Below are 18897 nucleotides of genomic sequence, written 5' to 3' on the forward strand. Positions count from 1 at the left end.
CCATAGTTAAACTTCTCTTTACAGATCTAAAAACACAAAATCCCTCTAATGCTGCTTTACAATGAGTTTTTTTCATTCTCATGGGAAATCAATGGGATTAGCAATTTACAACTCTGTGCTGAAGTCATACTGAGGTTTATCCTCACTGTATGCAAAATTAAATCTTATATATTACAACCAATGGAACAAGTAATGCTCATGAAGTTCGTGTGAGAAATTTCTCAATTCCAAAATATGCTAACTTACAATTTAGTGTTACTGCTAAAAATGAGAAGAGTCTAAACACAGACTTACTTCAGATAAGGCATTCATTCCATTTATGATTGGACCTTCTTCTGGCTATAGTTAGTTTCTGCCTCAGAGGAAGTAATAAAAAGGGACTCAGACATCATCTCCCTTTGCAGCAACTTCCTGGGAAGGGCAAATCTCTCATGCTCACTCCAATAAAAAGGTTATTCAGACTACCTCAGATATTTGAAAAACGGAAATCTCATGTGCAGAAGGCTGAAATAGTGCAGGTAATATGCAGATGTTGTTTACTATTTTTTAAACCCCCCAAAAAGGTACAATAAAATAACTGAGTGGTGAAAGTGTCTTGGCATCCTGACATTTCTGCCATTTATTTTAAGAAATAATAATAAATTAAGCTAAATCCAAAGAACAAAGTCACCTCTGAGATTAGCGTACTTAAGGCACCGGTATAAACTGGGATGGGAGGGTAGCTGGATGAGTGAAAACACAATTAAGATTTCCACCTAATTTAAAATGTATAGAATGTATTTGTAGTTCATTTTTTTGTAAAGGAAACTGAGAAGTCTATGCAGAGAGGACACAGTTCTTTATGTCCACTGCCCAAAAATTACTTCAGTGAAAATGACACACTGACAGGTACCTTAATAATTTTGCTGCAAAAAACTTCTATATTCCTTGACTTGTGTTACAAAACCAAAAGCAGCTTTGTTCATACATCTGGCAGTCTAGTGACGCCTTGTGATCAAACCGATCAACTACAAGTCTTAAGATTTTAGAAAGTCTAAAGCATATTAACAACACTAAGTAGTATTTGCCTCAAACATACGTATATTTGTTAACTTTTAAATTAATGAGATATGTAACTGTTTGAAACAATTGGCAGTTTTAGCATGTATAAATGTACAGTGTAAATAATAATATAACAAACACTTGGGGCCTCCTACCCCGGGGAAGTCAGGCCCCACTGTGCACTTAAGGTAACCAACCACCAGACCAACATGCTCTCTTCTTCACATATAATCTCAACTCTGCACATGTCCCTCAACAATGCAGCACAGTACCTAACTTCTAAAGGCCAAGCAGCAACCCCAGACAGGCCCACCAATCTCACCGCTCCCTCTAACCCCTCTGAACAAGAGCACTTCCCTCCTTCTGTCTCATTCTTACCCTTTAAAGACCTAATCCAAGTTTTGCTTCCTCCTCCAATTACCAAAGATCCCCACAATTTCTCTTCTCTGAGCGACTGTACTTTCAGAGAACCATATTGTTAAACCTTAATCAGTTATCGAATTATTACAAATACGCAAGTGTTTCCCAAATGGATTTTAAGATTCTTCAAGCACTTCCTTGTTCACAGCACCTGTCAGTATAGCGATAAAAACTGGTATTTGCCACCCTCATTACCTGGAAGCAACTTAAAATTTTAAGAATTTAAAATTCAACAACTGAACATTTAAAAATGGTCAAAATGGTAAGTGTTATGTTGTGTATGTTTTACCATAATAAAAAATATGCTTTTTAAACAAAATCAGCAAAGTACTAACAGTACCTTCCTGGGGCAGAAAACAGAGGCTTTCTTCTTTTAAAAGAAATGTACTTTTTTCTCCTCTCATTCTGGATTCTCTCCTTTTAAGCTGAAATTACAGGTCATTTCCTAATATGTCCGAAACATATAACTGAGATGCTACAGGTGACATTCTAGCATTTACAGCCACTCTAAACTTCAGAGGGTACTGCTTTTTTTTTTTAATTGCCCTAAGTATTAGCCTCACAGTTTATCCAAATTCCTAATTCAAATGGACACTCTGAATTCCCAACCCAAATGGACACTCAGAATCATTTGCTGAGAATGAAACGGCCTGTGGCTGACTCACAGCATGAGTGAGAAGTCCTAAGGCTTCTGGGGCTTTGGGGTTGCTTGTTTCCACAGCTTAGCCTAGCCTAGCCTAGCCTACCCAGTACCAGGTAGCATGAGATAATTTTGAAAACTATTTTGTTTCACAAAATCTTAAGTGTATTTAAATACTTCGGAGAAAGTTTTAAAGACTTCTGCCATCTCTTCATTCTCTTCCATCAGGGGAGAACAGTGCAAGAGAACAGCCCAACTTGATTCAACAGCACGGATATTGAGTAGTGACAAGTTACTTTCATAAAATGTTACAAAACAGGTAAATTTAAGATGTAGCCACCACCTTACAAGTTGAGATTCACTCTCCCAGCATGCCATACTTGCATCCCCTACTCCTTGCATGCTTACTTGCATGATATGTATATTGTCAAAGGAAATTTAGTTGTGTAAGACAAGTTAGTAAACCAAATGCCGATGTGCCATTAGCACATATGATATAAGTTTATATGAAGAGACTGCTGGTAATGGAGGGGTCTGAAAACATCTCCATGGTGCTAAGTGGCACCAAAGTGGGTATCAGTAACGTTAAGACAAGACCCAACTACATTCCATTAAAGAACACTCTGACTTACCTGCCAAAAAAAATTAACTTTGAAAAACCCTGTTTTTCGTCAGTGGAGAACTTAACTACAAATTCTAATCTGCACCACCAGAAGTGGTAATGGGCCAACAGCAGCAGCACAACATGAGCATGACACAAAGACTGCTTAGGCCAGTGATCTCCTGAATGATCCATCAAGGTACAGTTAGAAATTATCAGCACTTCTATTTTTATCTGAAAAAATATTTGCTAATACTGAATACCTAGAGTTAACGTTAATGCCCTCATTGAGTCTCTGTCAATGGCCATATGTCATCAACAGGCATAAGTGGAAGGCTAACCCAAAGAGGACTGACAACATGCTGGGCAATGTGACATACAGTACTGGTACGTGCTAAGCAAGAATCTAGTTTTAATCAAACCCTGATCAAATGGGCAAAGTAATTTTTTTTTCATTTTTTTTAACGTTTATTTATTTTTGAGAGGGAGAAAGAGACAGAGCGTGAGCAGGGGAGGGGCAGACAGAGGAGACACAGAATCCAAAGCAGGCTCCAGGCTCTGAGCTGTCAGCACAGAGCCTGACACAGGGCTCGAACTCACGAACTGTAACATCATGACCTGAGCTGAAGCCGGACGCCTAACCAACTGAGCCGCCCAGGTGCCCCAAATGGGGAAAATTTCTCTTACTCAATGAAGTAGAAACCACCTTGATCAGAAGATCTTCAAGAGGATGGCCAAAAGAAAAATGTTCGAAATTAATGAAAACAATCTTGTAAGTTTGCTTTCCATCAGTAAAAAGAAAGAATAAACACTGCCCTAAGCATAAAGTGCCCACTGTTGTCCTATTAGCTAAGAATGGAGTATGTGTATTCAACTTTTAAATACACACAAATGCAAAACTCAAAATCTTTTACTGAAAGAACACCTCATAATAGAATTATTCTTAGAAACTGTTTTGTAAGCGGGGAAAAAGAAATTACTTGTAAGAAAAATGACACAATGTTAATTACCAATCTCACAACATCTAAATGTTTTTAAAAGTTAAAGAGCAGTGGGGCACCTGGGTGGCTCAATCAGTTAAGTGTCCAACTTCGGCTCAGGTCATGATGTCAGGGTTCGTGGGTTCAAGCCCACATCGGGCTCTGTGCTGACAGCTCAGAGCCTGGAGCCGGCTTTGGATTCTGTGTCTCCCGCCCTCTCTGCTCCTCCCCCACTCACGCAGTGTCTCTCTCAAAAATAAATAAACATTAAAAAGAAAAACTTAAACAATGGTGGAAGCTCTAAGGAAGAATATTCTGTTTTACTGAACATGTATCTGCTTGTTAAAGGGAGTGAAACTTTTAAAACTACTATTTTCCCCATTCAGTGACTAATAACTTTTAAGTCTGCCTAAATAATAAGCTTTTGGCTATTTTGTGTAAGTTCTTCCCAAAAGGATTTTAAACTTTTGCAAAAATCTTTTTTTTTTTTTTTTTCTTAAGAGACAGCAGGAACAGGAGAGAAGGACAGAGGGAGAGGGAAAGACTCTCAAGCAAGCTCCATACTCAGCAAGTAGCTCGGTTGCAGGGCTCAATCTCACGACTCTGGGATCATGCCCTGAGCTGAAATGAAGAGTCAGATGCTCAACCAACTGACCCACCCAGGTGCCCCTTTTTACAAAAATCTTTTAAACAGAATTCAGCTTTCAGTTTATACACAAAAGCTTACCACTAAGTAATTCAATCCAGTTCTGGACCGTTTCTGGAGGTTGCGTCTCCTTAACATGCTTTAGAGCTTCATCAAGAAGAACATCCCCCGTTGGAGCATCTGACTTACAGATCACCTAAAATGTAAGCAATAGGAATGAAATGATCACGAATTCTTTTTTCTGACTTCATCTCTTTAAATGAAAAACTTTATGCAAAAACTTCTTGAAGTTCTTCACACAGTGTGAATGTTCAGATTTCAAATTAATTCTCTATTCAGAAATCCAACATTGAACCTAACCAGATTAGCCACAATCATGAATGAAAATAAAGTAACTGTGCAAGAATTAGTAAAGACAAATGCTAGAAGAGTTGATACTAATTCTTTTCATTGCTAAACCTTAGGCTATTTAATCAAGAAGTTCATTTTTTAAACATTTATTAGTTATAGAAATAAACTCAATTATATATAAAAATTCAGTATATGATAAATGTGACATTTTACAGCAGTAGAGAAATGAATTTTTCAATGTTACTGAAACAAATGGCTAGCCAATTAGGAGTAAAAATTAAGTAAGACTTGGCTCCTCAAGAGCTTATGCCACAATAAAAGATAAAAATTTTAAATATGAAATATAATTTGGCAGGTGAGAAAGTTTTTTTTTCAAAATTGTGACAACTAGGGGCGCCTGGGTGGCTCAGTCGGTTAAGCGTCCGACTTCAGCTCAGGTCATGATCTCACGGTTCGTGAGTTCGAGCCCCGTGTCGGGCTCTGTGCTGACAGCTCAGAGCCTGGAGCCTGTTTCAGATTCTGTGTCTCCCTCTCTCTCTCTGACCCTCCCCCATTCATGCTCTGTCTCTCTGTCTCAAAAGTAAATAAATGTTAAAAAAAAAAAAAAATTTAAAAAAAAATTGTGACAACTAGCAGAACCTTGAATATACCAATAAGTTTGGTAACACAGTTGTTACACTACAAAACTTTTTAAAGTTAAGATGGTTATAGACTCACTCCATCTAAAAGTGGAAAAAGACAAGACTGGGGAACAAGAAGAAAATGCTATTTACTGCTTTGGCCAAGCATTAGATTTCTGCAGCCTTCACGGAGTTCTTGGCTAAGAAACAAATTTCTGGTTGAAATTCTCTATAATCAAATTGTAATCTGCTATATTACTTATGTTACCTTTATTAAAACATTACAAAATCTAACTATTATTTTGTAAATGCAGCAGTCTTCCCTTAAACTTATCCTCAACAATTGTCCTTACCTTTCTGTTCGATCTTCTGAAAAGTTACAAAATATATATATAATGAGATCTCTGTTTCTGAGACAGCATGACCCAACAGAAATATAATTAGAACAAATGTAAGCCACAAATTTTTTTAAACTTTTATAATTATTTTAAAAAAGAAAGACACAGGTGAAATTAATTTTAATGTATTTGCTTTAACCCACCATAGCCAAAATATTGACATGTAACAAATATTTTTAAATTGAGATATTTTACATTCTTTTCCATAGTAAGTCTTCCCAACTCCAGTGTGTTATTTACAACATGCCCCAGATGCACTAGCCACATTTCAGGTGTTTGGTTCACAGACACCAGGTGGCTAGGGGCTACAGTGTTGGCAGATATGGAACATTTTCCATCATCACAGAAAGTTTCGCTGGACAGTGCTATTCTAGACCATGCTTTTAGTTAAGGGGTCAGAGAAGAGAGACACAGAGAGAAAGAGGGGTAGAGGCAGAGAGAGGGAGACACAGAATCCGAAGGAGGCTCCAGGCTCTGAGCTCAAACTCACGAACCCTAAAATCATGACCTGAGCTAAGTAGGACACTAAACCGACTGAGCCAACCAGAAGCTCCAAAAAGATTTTTTTAAAAGAAAATTATGAAAACTCTTCAGAAAAAAAAAAAAAATGAAAGGAGAATATAGGATCTGACATAACTCTGCAGGCAATAGTAACATAATTATAATACTATAAAGTAATTGTTCTGGTTTTGCTCAAAATTACAACATAACCCTATTAGGAAAACTGGGGGTAGAGATAAGTAGTATGTGAGAGAGCCAAATATTCACCTTTCCTTTTCTTTTTTCCTTTTTTCCTTTTTTCCATCTTTCTTAATAGAAAGTAAACAGCATTTCAAAGTGACTTAGCAAGAGATGGCAGGGGCACCTGGCTGGCTCAGGCAGACAGCATGTGACTATTTATTTTGGGGTTGTGAGTTCAAGCCCCATGTTGGGTATAAAGATTACTTAAAAATAAAATCTTAAAAAAGAGAGAGAGAGATGGCAGTATAAACTCATTAGAAATATGGAGAAAAATGCCAAAAGAAATAACTAAGAGAACAGCAAGTTAAATAGTGGTCCCCAAGAGGTGTTCATGGCCTAACCCTTGGAACCCTTTACTTTTCAGCAAAATCCCTGTAGATAAGATTAAGTTAAATTAGATCTGGAGACGGTCTGGATTATCCAGGATTAATTAGATCAGGATTAGCTAGGAATGAAAGCATCCTTATAAAAAACACACAATGCAATGAAAGCGTCCTTATAAAAAACACACAAAGGAGAGACACAGAGGAGAAAGGAGTGTAAAGACAGAGCACAGAGATGCAGTCAAAAGTCAAGGAAACCCTGGAGCCAGCAGAAGCCAGAATTAAGACACAGTATCCCTCTTGAAGCCTTCTATGAGAGCATAGCATATGCTGGCCTCCAGAACTGAGAGAATAAGGATCAGTTGTTTTAAGCCATCAAGTTTGTTATAATTTGTTAAGGAGACCCTGCAAAACTAATACAAGGACTAAGAAGGACTGCCTCTCAGGAGCAGGACTAAGAAGTGGGGAAAAGTGAATAGAAGATTGTTATTTTTTGTTATAACTTTTACAATTTGATTTTATAACTATTAATATGTATTACTTTAATAAAATCCATCATTATTTTTAGGTCAATAAATTAAATCATATGGAGTATTTTTCCAAAAAACACATCAACCACCTAGTTAAGGTCACACCAACAATGAACTGAAACAGAAAGCCCATGAGGTAGGGAACATGTGTCTCTTGGCCTCCACTGTACTCCCAGGGTCGAGCAGTGTATGGTAGACTTAAGCACTAACTAAATATTGCACAAATGAATAAACGAACAAAAGAGCAAATAATCTGCTGATAACCAACACAAAGCTAGCTCTTATTCCTACAAAAAGAACCAGTATCAAATCCTTTCATTTTAGGTCAGGGCTTCATAACATTAATATCAAATTGTTTATAATTACTATAATCAACAGCAACCTATGTGTATGTTTTATTGATAACTATAATGGCAAATTCTTAAAGTTTTCCTCCATAAATCTACGGTTTCACAGTAAAACAGAATAAAATTTATATTCTGCTTTATGATACAGTTCTCTAAAACAGTAATTTTAAAACCAATCTCAGGCCAGCTCATATAACTCTACTTTGCATGACTAAAAGTAGATTTAATTTTAAAATCCGATGAGGAATATGTTCTGCTATACAATGTTTACTTTGCATATAATTTTCAAGAACATATAAAAATGGCTCTCTTTCCTATAGGATTATGGCATATCAATCAAAAAACATTCAGTTTTGATCTAAAACTATGTAGATTTCTTGAAGATGCTGTATTAAAGAAAAAACAGTTCTGGGCACCTGGCTGGCTCAGTCAGTTATGCATCTGACTTCGGCTCAGGTCATAATCTCGGAGTTCGTGAATTCAAGCCTGGTGTTAGGCTCTGTGCTACAGCTCAGAGCCTGGAAGCCTGCTTTGGATTCTGTGACTCCCTTTCTCTGCCCCTTCCCCGCTATCTCTCTCCCTCTCTCTCCCTCCCTCATAAATAAGCATTAAAAAACTAAAAAAAAATTGAAAAGTTTTAAAAACATCATGCCCCCCAAGAAACACAATGACAGACTAGAAGAGAAACAGTTTTGAGTATTTCAGACTGAGGATGGAGTTCAGAATCCTAAAAACTAGCCAAAAATAACGATTTATACAGCCTATCACACTAGAGAAGGCAGAGATCTAAAAAGCACATATTCATATTCTGCTTGGGGCGCCTGGGTGGCTTGGTCGGTTGAGTGTCCGACTTCAGCTCAGGTCATGATCTCACAGTCCGTGAGTTCGAGCCCCGCGTCAGGCTCTGTGCTGACAGCTCAGAGCCTGGAGCCTGTTTCAGATTCTGTGTCTCCCTCTCTCTCTGCCCCTCCTCTGTTCATGCTCTGTCTCTCTCTGTCTCAAAAATAAATAAACGTTAAAAAAAAAAAAAAAAAAGACCAACAGCCCATGGACAGTTAATTTGCACGATAACACCTTTGAGTTTTAAAACAAAATTATGTCAGGTCTTTCCAAATTATGGCTTTCAGAAGGAAAATGAAGTCTAGAGTCTTTCTGAATATGTGAGATGCAGTGGCCAGTGAGCCTGACAATGAATTACATGAGTCATTATGTACAAAGAACTAAGAAACCAAAAATACAAAAAGGATATGGAAATAATGACTTCCAATAAAGTCTTAACTTTAAAATCAACTTCCTAGTTAATTCTTTAAAGGTATTAGAAATTTTCACTTTTAGTCAGCACAAACTCTTTAACAAGGATGTTATTTAGCACTCCTCTTACCTTTCTTGTTAACAGACTTTTACGTCTCATTCCACAAGCCTCTAGTTGTAACCTTCCTCTCAGTGCTAATTCAATTAACATACAGCCACGTAATCCAGATGATATACAGTCATTCCAAAATGATGTGTAACCCTAGTTTAAAAAAAACAAAAAGAAAAGAAAAGAACTAATTTATTTTGAATTCAGATTCAAAAACAAATATTTTTAGGCAAAGTTATTTCTGGTACCTTTTACCTTTATCTTTTCATTATTATAATTTTAAATAAAATACTAAAAACTTACAATTGTTATACATTACTAATCTAGAGTTTTCAGGTGTTTATTGTCTTTTCACCACTAACCCTTACATGCAGTTAAACAAATAACTTTGGAAGTCAGAGGTTTAAAACTATGTCTCTCATTCTTCATTAAGTGTTTTCTAGGCTCTTTCAGATTACAAGGACCAGAGCTCACTCACGCAGTTAACCCCTGACTGTAGTTTATTATTAGTACATATGGGCAAGTTAAAAAGATCCAGAAAAACAATCTAGCCCAATGTAGCCTCAAAGAATATTGAAACATCATTCATTCTTTTTAGCATAAAAACAAAGTTAATTTTTTAATGCTTATTTATTTTGAGGGGGGAGGGCCAGAAAGAGAGGGAGAGAGAATCCCAAGCAGACCCCACGCTCAGCACACAGAGCCTGACACGGGGCTCAATCTCATGACAGCGTGGAAGGATCACGACCAGAGTAGATATCAAGAGTCAGACGCCTAACCAACTAAGCCACCCAGGCACCACCACAAGATTAATTTTGAAAAAACATATTAGCAAATTTATGTGCTGGCCCATGCCTAAAGCTCTGAATAACAAACAGTAAGGCAATCAGATGCTCCACCCTCACTCCAACAGAAATCTAAGGGCAACATGCGAGGTGGAAGAACCACCAGACAGAAGGAGACTGACAGACATCTAGAGATCTGGGGATACTCATATCAACCAGATGAAGTCTGGGCACTATTTGAGAGCAAATAATTGGGAGTCCTCCAAAATATGAAGCTATGAACTTTACCAACTACTCATCTAAAGCCCCCTACTCTGGGGACACCTGGGTGGCTCAACAGATTACACATCGACTCTTAGATTTTGGCTCAGGTCCTGATCTCACAGTTGGTGAGACCGAGCCCCGCTTAGGGCTCCATGCTGTGTGCTAACAGAACACAGCCTGCTTGGGATTCTCTCTTTCCCTATCTCTCTGCCTGCACCCCCCCCCCCCCCCCCGCTTACTTGCTTGCACGCACACTCTCTCTCAAAAAATAAAATAAACTTTAAAAAATTTAAAAAAAAAATTAAATAATAAAGTGCCTAACTCGGAGGAGAAAGGAGAACTTCTAAATGGTTCTCAGAACCTAGTAACATATAGTCTTGGTAGGAGGGAGAGCAGGCCAATGGATTCTCTGAGTAATGGAGGGTCTAGGATTAGGGAGGGACCTAGCCCTTTGATTCTGGCACTTGTTCAAGGTCAGTCTTGGTACTTTGCAAGGTCACAGTGGTCAGCCTGTATACAGATGGTGACTGACCATCAAGGTCCATGAGATTCCACTATCAACACAGGGACTTAAATTAGCCTAATAAACTACCACTCCTGAGGGAAAAGGCTTTGGAAAGTGAGAATTTAGATTAAGAGAGCCACAAAAGAATAAACAAATTAGCAATTTAAACTCTTTTTTTCTTTTAAAGTTTATTTAGTGTGGGGGGGGGGGAGGGAGGAAGGGGGGAGAGATGGAGGGACAGAGGGAAGGAGAGAGAGAGGGAAGGAGGGAGGGAGGGAGGGAGGGAAGGAGGGAAGGAGGGAGGGAGGGAAGGAGGGAAGGAGAGAGGGAGGGAAGGAAGGAGAGAGGGAGTAAAGGAAGGAGAGAGAGGGAGGGAAGAAAGGAGGGGGGAGGAGGAGGGGAAGCAGAGAGAGGGGGAGGGAAGCAGAGAGAGGGGGAGGGAAGCAGAGAGAGAGAGAGGGAAGGGAAGCAGAGAGAGAGGGAAGGGAAGGAGAGAGAGAGGGAAGGAGAGAGAGAGGGAAGGGAAGGAGAGAGAGAGGGAAGGGAAGGAGAGAGAGGGAAGGGAAGGAGAGAGAGAGGGAAGGAGAGAGAGAGGGAAGGGAAGGAGAGAGAGAGGGAAGGGAAGGAGAGAGAGAGGGAAGGGAAGGAGAGAGAGAGGGAAGGGAAGGAGAGAGAGAGGGAAGGGAAGGAGAGAGAGAGGGAAGGGAAGGAGAGAGAGAGGGAGGGAAGGGAAGGAGAGAGAGAGGGAAGGGAAGGAGAGAGAGAGGGAAGGGAAGGAGAGAGAGAGGGAAGGGAAGGAGAGAGAGAGGGAAGGGAAGGAGAGAGAGAGGGAAGGGAAGGAGAGAGAGAGGGAAGGGAAGGAGAGAGAGAGGGAAGGGAAGGAGAGGGAGAGGGAAGGGAAGGAGGGGGAGAGGGAAGGGAAGGAGGGGGAGAGGGAAGGGAAGGAGGGGGAGAGGGAAGGGAAGGAGGGGGAGAGGGAAGGGAAGGAGGGGAGAGGGAAGGGAAGGAGGGGGAGAGGGACGGAGAGGGGGAGAGGGACGGAGAGGGGGAGAGGGACGGAGAGGGGGAGAGGGACGGAGAGGGGGAGAGGGACGGAGAGGGGGAGAGGGACGGAGAGGGGGAGAGAGATGGAGAGGGAGAGAGAGATGGAGAGGGGGAGAGGGGGGAGGGGGGAGAAAGGCAAAGGGGGAAAGGGGGGAGGGGAGAGGGGGAGGGATGGAGAGGGAGAGGGAGGGAGAGAGGGGTAGAGGGAGGGAGAGGGGGAGAAGGGGAAAGGGGAGAGGGGGGAGGGATGGAGAGAGGGAGAGAGGGGGGAGGGATGGAGAGAGGGAGACAGGGGGGAGGGATGGAGAGAGGGAGACGGGGGGAAGAGGGGGAAGGGGGAAGGGGGAAGGGGGAGGGGGGAGAGGGGGGAGGGGGAGAAGGGGGATGGGGGGAGAGGGGGGAGAGGGGGATAGGGGAGAGGGGAGAGGGGGAGAGGGGAAAGAGGGAGAGAGGGAGGGAGAGGGGGAACGAACCCCAAGCATGACCTGAGCTAAAACCAAGAACTGGATGCTTAACCAACTGAGCCACACAGGTACCCCTAGGCTAATTTAAACATGAGGCAGGGGAAGCAGAAATTGACTGAATTTGAGAGAATACTTTTAAACTTAATAAACGATAGGGGTCTGATTAAATTAATACTGCCATAGGTTTAGTGAAGTGGCAACTGAGATCAGTTAAGTTACAGAGGTTAGGTATACAGAGGTTAGGTAATGCCCACAGCCTATGTACCCATGTCACCTAAAGCCCTGGGAAGCCTGGGAATGGATTCCACATGAAATCAAAGTTACAGATATCTGGCTTCTACTGACCTGGACACGGAGATGGAGCTCCCAGGTAAGCCTCTAGCAACTGCAAACAACAGAGTGCACCTCATGAAGCAGTAACGGATGTGGACAGTACCACGCCCTGTCTGTCTACAAGTCCGGAAATTCCAGATGAACTGTACTGAGAAGCTCCCATTTGTTAGCTAAGGATGAAATTACGTCTCAATCTCAACTACTCCCAAGGTAACTGTGTATCCAGACCTTAGCCAACTGGAGTCTTTAACACCAGACTTTAAAAACTTACATGAAGTGAACGGCTTTTAGGCATTACCAGTAGAAAACATACAATTAAAATCACATGGGAAAGTGGACTAATCAGCACAGACAGTTCTGTAGCAAAACATGATCAGGAATTAACCAAGTTGGGAGAGGGGAGGGAGAGGAGAAGTACTAAAAAATGCAAGATTAAATTTAAAATTTTGAATGGTGGGGCACCTGGGTGGCTCAGTCGGTAATGTGTCCAACTCTTGGTTTCAGCTCAGCTCACGATCTCACGGTTTCGTGAGTTCAAGCCCTGCGTCAGACTCTGGAGACTGCTTCAGATTCTGTCTCCCTCTCTCTCTGCTCCTCCCCCGCCCATACTCTGTCTCTCTCTCCAAAAATAAACACTAAAAAAAATTTTTTTTAATAAAAAATTAAAAACAGAGTCTCTTTTTGTGACGATGTTAACTAAATCCATTTTGGTAAACATTTCACAATATCTGTAAAACAAACCACCATTCTATGCTCCTTAAACTTACACAACAACGTATGTCAATATTTCTCAGCACTCTTGCGGGGGGGCGGGGGGGGGTGGTTAGTATCTCTAAAATTGGGATGCATTCCAAATAAGATGGTATTTTAAAGGAAATGCCACATTACAGTTATTGAGCCTAAACCCATGGAAGAGAGAAGAGACATGTGGCATAGGCCCCACATGTCCACAGCGGTGTAGTGATGACAGTTACCTGGAGTACTTAAAACTTGGTACAAGACTGGATGACTGAAACCACATCCAGGCATGCCATCAGTCCACCTGACTTCTCAGTGGAAAAGATTTTTTACAAGGGCAGGTCAATAACCACTGCCTGAAAGATTCAGTCCTCAGACAAACCATTACTCCCTGCAACAATTGCAAGAACTGTAGTCTAGGCGGGATGCAAGACATGATGTGTTTGCCCCATAAAAATATACTCTGTTAAGCAGGGCAAGCCAGCCACAATAAAAGTAACAGTTAAAATAGGTGAGGAAGACCCAGCAATATAAAGCAGTTTATGATTTGGCTCAAAAGGCACAACTACCTACATTTGCAGCCACGTTTTAAGAGGGTAAAGAAGTCCCAGTTATGATTATGTACCCAGTGACACCACACAGCTCTTACACTTATAAGTCAATAATCATTTCAGATCCCTAAATGGGTTTGAGATTCTACCACCAGCAATGGAGTATCTTCACGCCCTCGGTTAGTCCAAGGATAGGTACTCAACGTTCAGGGTCACACTGAGAGAAGACCACTGGCCAGACAATCAACTTACTGATGAAGCAGCAGCAGCTGCACTAGGAATACCAGTAGCCACAGGACCTTAAGGATGCCCCCCCCCACCCGCCCTTCACTGTAGAAGAAACAACTGGAGGTTAGAAAACCACAGCAAACTACTCTGGGGCCCTACAAGTTATCAGTTCCAATATCCTAAAATACAAGAATGGGAGAGACAGAGATATTCCAAGCAGAGATAGGTCATAAGCTGTTCCCACAAAACCCAGAGAAACATGACTTCATTAGGTTCATGGGTCCAAAATAGGAGGGAACATACCAGAACAGAAAATGTATTAAGACCCTAACTAATATGGTCATATTGATGAACTAAAAAACCAACAACAGGCACATTTGAAGATTATACCATGTGCAGCTCACAAGGCCTCCAACAAAGAACAGAACAGAACACAAGAGACAAGAAATCCAAAGGTTCTGGAACCTAATTCAAAGCACCTCTACTTGCCTTTCACCATCTACTTTAGTAACAACAAATGATAACCAGATAAGTAGAAACTTTCCCAATGGGGTGCCAGCTAAATTAATTACAGAGTTGTACTTCAATCAATCTTTTGTTATTCAGAGTCCCCAGCATCACAGAGTCACTCAGTCAAATGGCCAAACTTTCAGGCAGATCTCATGAGAAGGTTGTGGAACATAAACTGAAATATGAATTACCTTATCATATAGTATGCCATTCAGATGCAAGGCGGTAAAAACAATGAATAATGTAATAACAAATGAGGCAGTGATCTCAGGGACATGCTCTACAGACACAATTCCCTTGATGGGCAGTTCCAAGGTCTAAGTTTAGGGGACAGAGTCTACAGAAAGCCCAATGCTGCTACACATCTAAGCAACAACCTCCAACACAGCTTATTCTCAGTGATAATATTTATTTGTATCTCTATTTGCCTGAGTCCCTCAGGTGGCTCAACCTGAGTGGGGGAAAGGGTGTTGTTTTACTGGGTCCCTAAAAATGCAAACACTGAGCTCTCACCATTCAAGGTATAAGCTCCAGAAGTACTTAATGAGAAGCATTTTGCTGTTTAAGAATCAACTCAAGTAAAAGTAGAACATCCCTATGACCCAGCAATTGCACTACTAGGTATTTATCCAAGGGATACAGGTATGTTATTTCGAAGGGACACATGCACCCCCATGTTTATAGCAGCACTATCAACAATAGCCAAGGTATGGAAAGAGCCCAAATGTCCATCGATGGATGGATGAATGGATAAAGAAGATGTGGTATGTATGTATGTATATGTATGTGTGTGTGTGTGTGTGTGTGTGTGTACACACACACAATCGGCAATCAAAAAGAATGAAATCTTGCCATTTGCAACTACGTGGATGGAACTAGAGGGTATTATGCTAAGCAAAATTAGTCAGAGAAAGACAAATATCATATGACTCCACCCATATGAGGACTTTAAGACACAGAACAGATGAACACAAGGGAAGGGAAGCAAAAATAATATAAAAACAGGGAGGGGGACAAACATAAGAGACTCCTAAATATGGAGAACAGAGGGTTACTGAAGGGGTTGTGGGAGAGGGGATGGGCTAAATGGGTAAGGGGAATTAAGCAATCTACTACTGAAATCACTGCTGCACTATATGCTAATTTGGATGTAAATTTAAAAAAATAAAATTGAAATTAAAAAAGAGTCTCTTGTGGTTTGTTTCCCTCTCTTCTCTTCCCTCACCCCTTCCATATGTTCATGTTTTGTTATTAAATTCCACAAATGAGTAAAATCGTATGGTATTTGTCTTTCTGACTTACTTCGCTTAGCACAATACATTCTAGAACCATCCACATCATTGCAAATGGCAAGATGTCATTTTTTCTGATGGCTGAGCATTATTGCATTGTGTATGTATGTGTGTATGTTTGTGTGTGTGTGTGTGTATAGACAAAATCTTCTTTATCCATTCATCAGTCAATGTGGGCTCTCTCCATAGTTTGGCTCTTATTGATAATGCTGCTATAAATATTGGGGTGCTTGCACCCCTTCAAATCTGTATTTTTGTATCCTTTGGGTAATTACCTAATAATGCAACTGCCGGGTTGTAAGGTAGTTCTATGTTCAGTTTTTTGAGGCACCTCCATAATGTTCTCCAAAGTGGCTGCACCAGTTTGCACAAAGAATAGCATCCTAACGACAGAACCAGTCCTATGTATTGGGCTGTACTGCTGAATACCTGTGTCTCCTTATCTTAAGCTACTTTGAAGGGGTTTTGTTCAAGTAAGCAAGTAATTTCTAGTAAAGCTAAAAAGAATTTAATAAATTCTGAAATGTATCTGTTAAAAGTCTCTAAATAAAGCAACTACAACTAAAAGATTTACACAGGCCAATAAATATTATGCATAGCTAAAAAACTCAAATCTGCATGTACTTAACATTTAATTGTTATTAGAAACCTACTCTGATTATGACTATAAGGGCAGCTGCATACTAGTAAACAAAAGGCAGTCCAATCCACCCACATTATCATTTGTAAGAGAGCAAATTAGGACTTATTAACCAAACAAATGTCACTTACAATTTAACTGCCACATTCCAATTAATCTCATCTAATTAGAAGCAAATTAAATCCAATATCCCCAACCTTACAAAGGTAAAGAAAAAAACAAAACAAAACAAGCAAAAAAACACATACACTAAAAACAAAACCAAAATGGGGTGCCTGGGTGGCTCAGTCGGTTAAGTTTCCAACTCTTGGTTTCAGCTCAGGTCATGACCTCACAGTTTCATGAGTCTGAGCCCCACATCAGGCTCTGCTTGGGATTCTCTCTCTCCCTCTCTCTCTGCCCCTCCCCTACTTGTACTGTCTCTGTCTCTCTCAAAATAAATACATTTTTTAAAAATTAAACAACAACAACACACTAAGATACACATTAAAAAAATATTTATATGGGGCACCTGGGTGGCTCTGTCAGTTAAGTGTCTGACTCTTCATTTCAGCTCAGGTCATGATCTCATAGTTCGTGAGATTGAGCCCCACACATCAGTGTGGAGCCTGCTTGTGATTCTCTTGCATCCTCTTGCTCTCTCTGCCCCTCACCTCACTCAAAAAAAAAAAAAAAAGTATTTACACAAAAGGGGAGTCTAGGTGGCTCAGTCAGTTGAGCATCCAACTCTTCATTTCAGCTCAGGTCATGATCCCAGGGTCACTGGATTGAGCCCCCACGCTATAGATTTTCTCCCCCGCCTTCCCTCTCCCCTGCTCACACTCACTCTAAAAAAAAAAAAAAAAAAAAAAGTATACAACAGACAAATCCAAATTGAGGGACATTTTACAAAATAACTGGTTAAGAACTAAAGGAAATCAGATTTTAAGAATCATAGGAACAAGGGGCGCCTGGGTGGCTCAGTTGGTTAGGTGGCCAACTTTAGCTCAGGTCATGATCTCACAGTTCATGGGCTGGAAACCCGCATCAGGCTCTGTGCTGACAGCTCAGAGCCTGGAGCCTGCCTCAGGTTCTGTGTCTCCCTCTGTTTCTGTCCCTCCCCTGATGACACTTTGTCTCTCTCTCAAAAATGAAATGTTTAAAAAAATTTTTAAAGAATTAAAGGAATAACGCAATGACTAATTAAGAAAGTTGATTCATCAAATACAGAATCTCAAGAGATGAGAATTTGAGTTAAAATTAATGACCTAAATGAAAAGTTCACAAGAAGAGTTCAACAGACTTGAAATGAAAGAAAATCAAGGAACATGAATTTGAAGAACAGCAAGAAAAAAGAAGAAAATGAGGAATGTCAAATATACTTCAATTAAAAAAAGAGAGAGAGAGAGAGAGAGAGAGAGAGAGAGAGAAAATGAGGAAAGCCTCAGAGACTAAGGTCTTTTTTTTTTTTTTTAATTTTTTTTTCCTTAATGTTTTTATTTATTTTTGAGACAGAGAGAGAGCATGAGCAGGGAAGGGGCAGAGAGAGAGGGAGACACAGAATCGGAAGCAGGCTCCAGGCTCTGAGCCATCAGCACAGAGCCCGATATGGAGCTCGAACTCACAGACTGTGAGATCATGACCTGAGCCGAAGTCGGACGCTCAACCAAGTGAGCCACCCGGGCGCCCCAGAGACTAAGGTCTTTAAGACCTTAGGAGTAAAATAGGAGTAAAAGGAAACTCAAAAAGAGAGAAAGTAGAAAAAATAACAGCTGAAAATTTCCCAAACCAGGTAGAAAATAATTCATCTAAGATCTAGATGCTCAACAAACTCCAAACTGGATAAACACAAAGAGGTCACCAAACATAGACATCATAGTCAAACTGTTGAGAAAAAAAAAAAGTATCTTGAAGGCAGCAAGAAAAAAACAACTTATCACATATAAGGGAACAATGCAAATTACCAGTTAACTTCTCACTGCAATCACTGAAGACTGGAGACTAGAAGGCACTGAGATTTGAAGTGCCGAAAGAAAAAAACTACCAACCAAGAATCTATACTGTGAGAGTGAGATGATTCATTTTCAGATATGCCAAATAAAAGCAGTGCTGTCTAGTTAACAATGGGTTAACTTTTGGAAGTATGTATGAACCACTCCTCACTCCCCAAAATGGGAGTCCCAAGCCCTTAGACACTTCACTTCCTGGTTCTTCTTCCCCTCTCCTTTTCACAGGGTTATTTTCGCAGGATTTGCAATAAGCATGCTTCATAGAATAAAGGGAGGAGGGACTGAAAGTCTCTGCATCACCTCAGGGAATGTACATTTGTTCCAATCAGACTACTTTTTGGCCTTACATGGGCATAAGCAACATCCAGGTGAGGCTGTAACCTCTGTAGTACTCAGCCAATGAGGAACCAGGAGAGGGACTTCATGCTAGGAGATAAATTCCCTGCTGGAACTGCCTGGAGTGTGCCCGTCCATCAGATACCCGTTCTTGGTTGATTAAACCCTTGCTCCACTGTGCTCCGAATCTCCACGTCCCTCCTTTGATTGGGTCAGTGGGC

The 18897-nt window shown here is 40.6% G+C and overlaps 1 protein-coding gene and 1 long non-coding RNA gene across 3 annotated transcripts in view; both read right to left on the reverse strand.

Annotated features, from left to right (window-relative positions):
• GOLPH3 (golgi phosphoprotein 3) overlaps window positions 1–18897 on the reverse strand; it is a 48568-nt gene that overhangs the window by 5723 nt on the left and 23948 nt on the right. The window contains exons 2-3 of one of the 2 annotated variants that reach the window (XM_019450710.2): window positions 9020–9151; window positions 4410–4524 (exon numbers count right to left, since the gene is read on the reverse strand). In XM_019450710.2, coding sequence (XP_019306255.1) covers window positions 4410–4524; window positions 9020–9151 — 247 coding nt within the window. The remainder of the gene's footprint in view (window positions 1–4409; window positions 4525–9019; window positions 9152–18897) is intronic. The other variant, XM_019450711.2, reaches the window with a different exon arrangement.
• LOC128778245 (uncharacterized) lies at window positions 6099–9007 on the reverse strand. The gene is made up of 2 exons (XR_008423678.1): window positions 8677–9007; window positions 6099–8459 (listed from the first exon to the last, which is right to left on the reverse strand). It is a non-coding gene; the product is annotated as an uncharacterized LOC128778245 (long non-coding RNA).

The sequence above is a fragment of the Panthera pardus genome, unplaced genomic scaffold, assembly GCF_024362965.1.
Source record: "Panthera pardus isolate Hobbes unplaced genomic scaffold, ASM2436296v1 HiC_scaffold_2, whole genome shotgun sequence".
Classification (NCBI taxonomy): domain Eukaryota; kingdom Metazoa; phylum Chordata; class Mammalia; order Carnivora; family Felidae; genus Panthera; species Panthera pardus.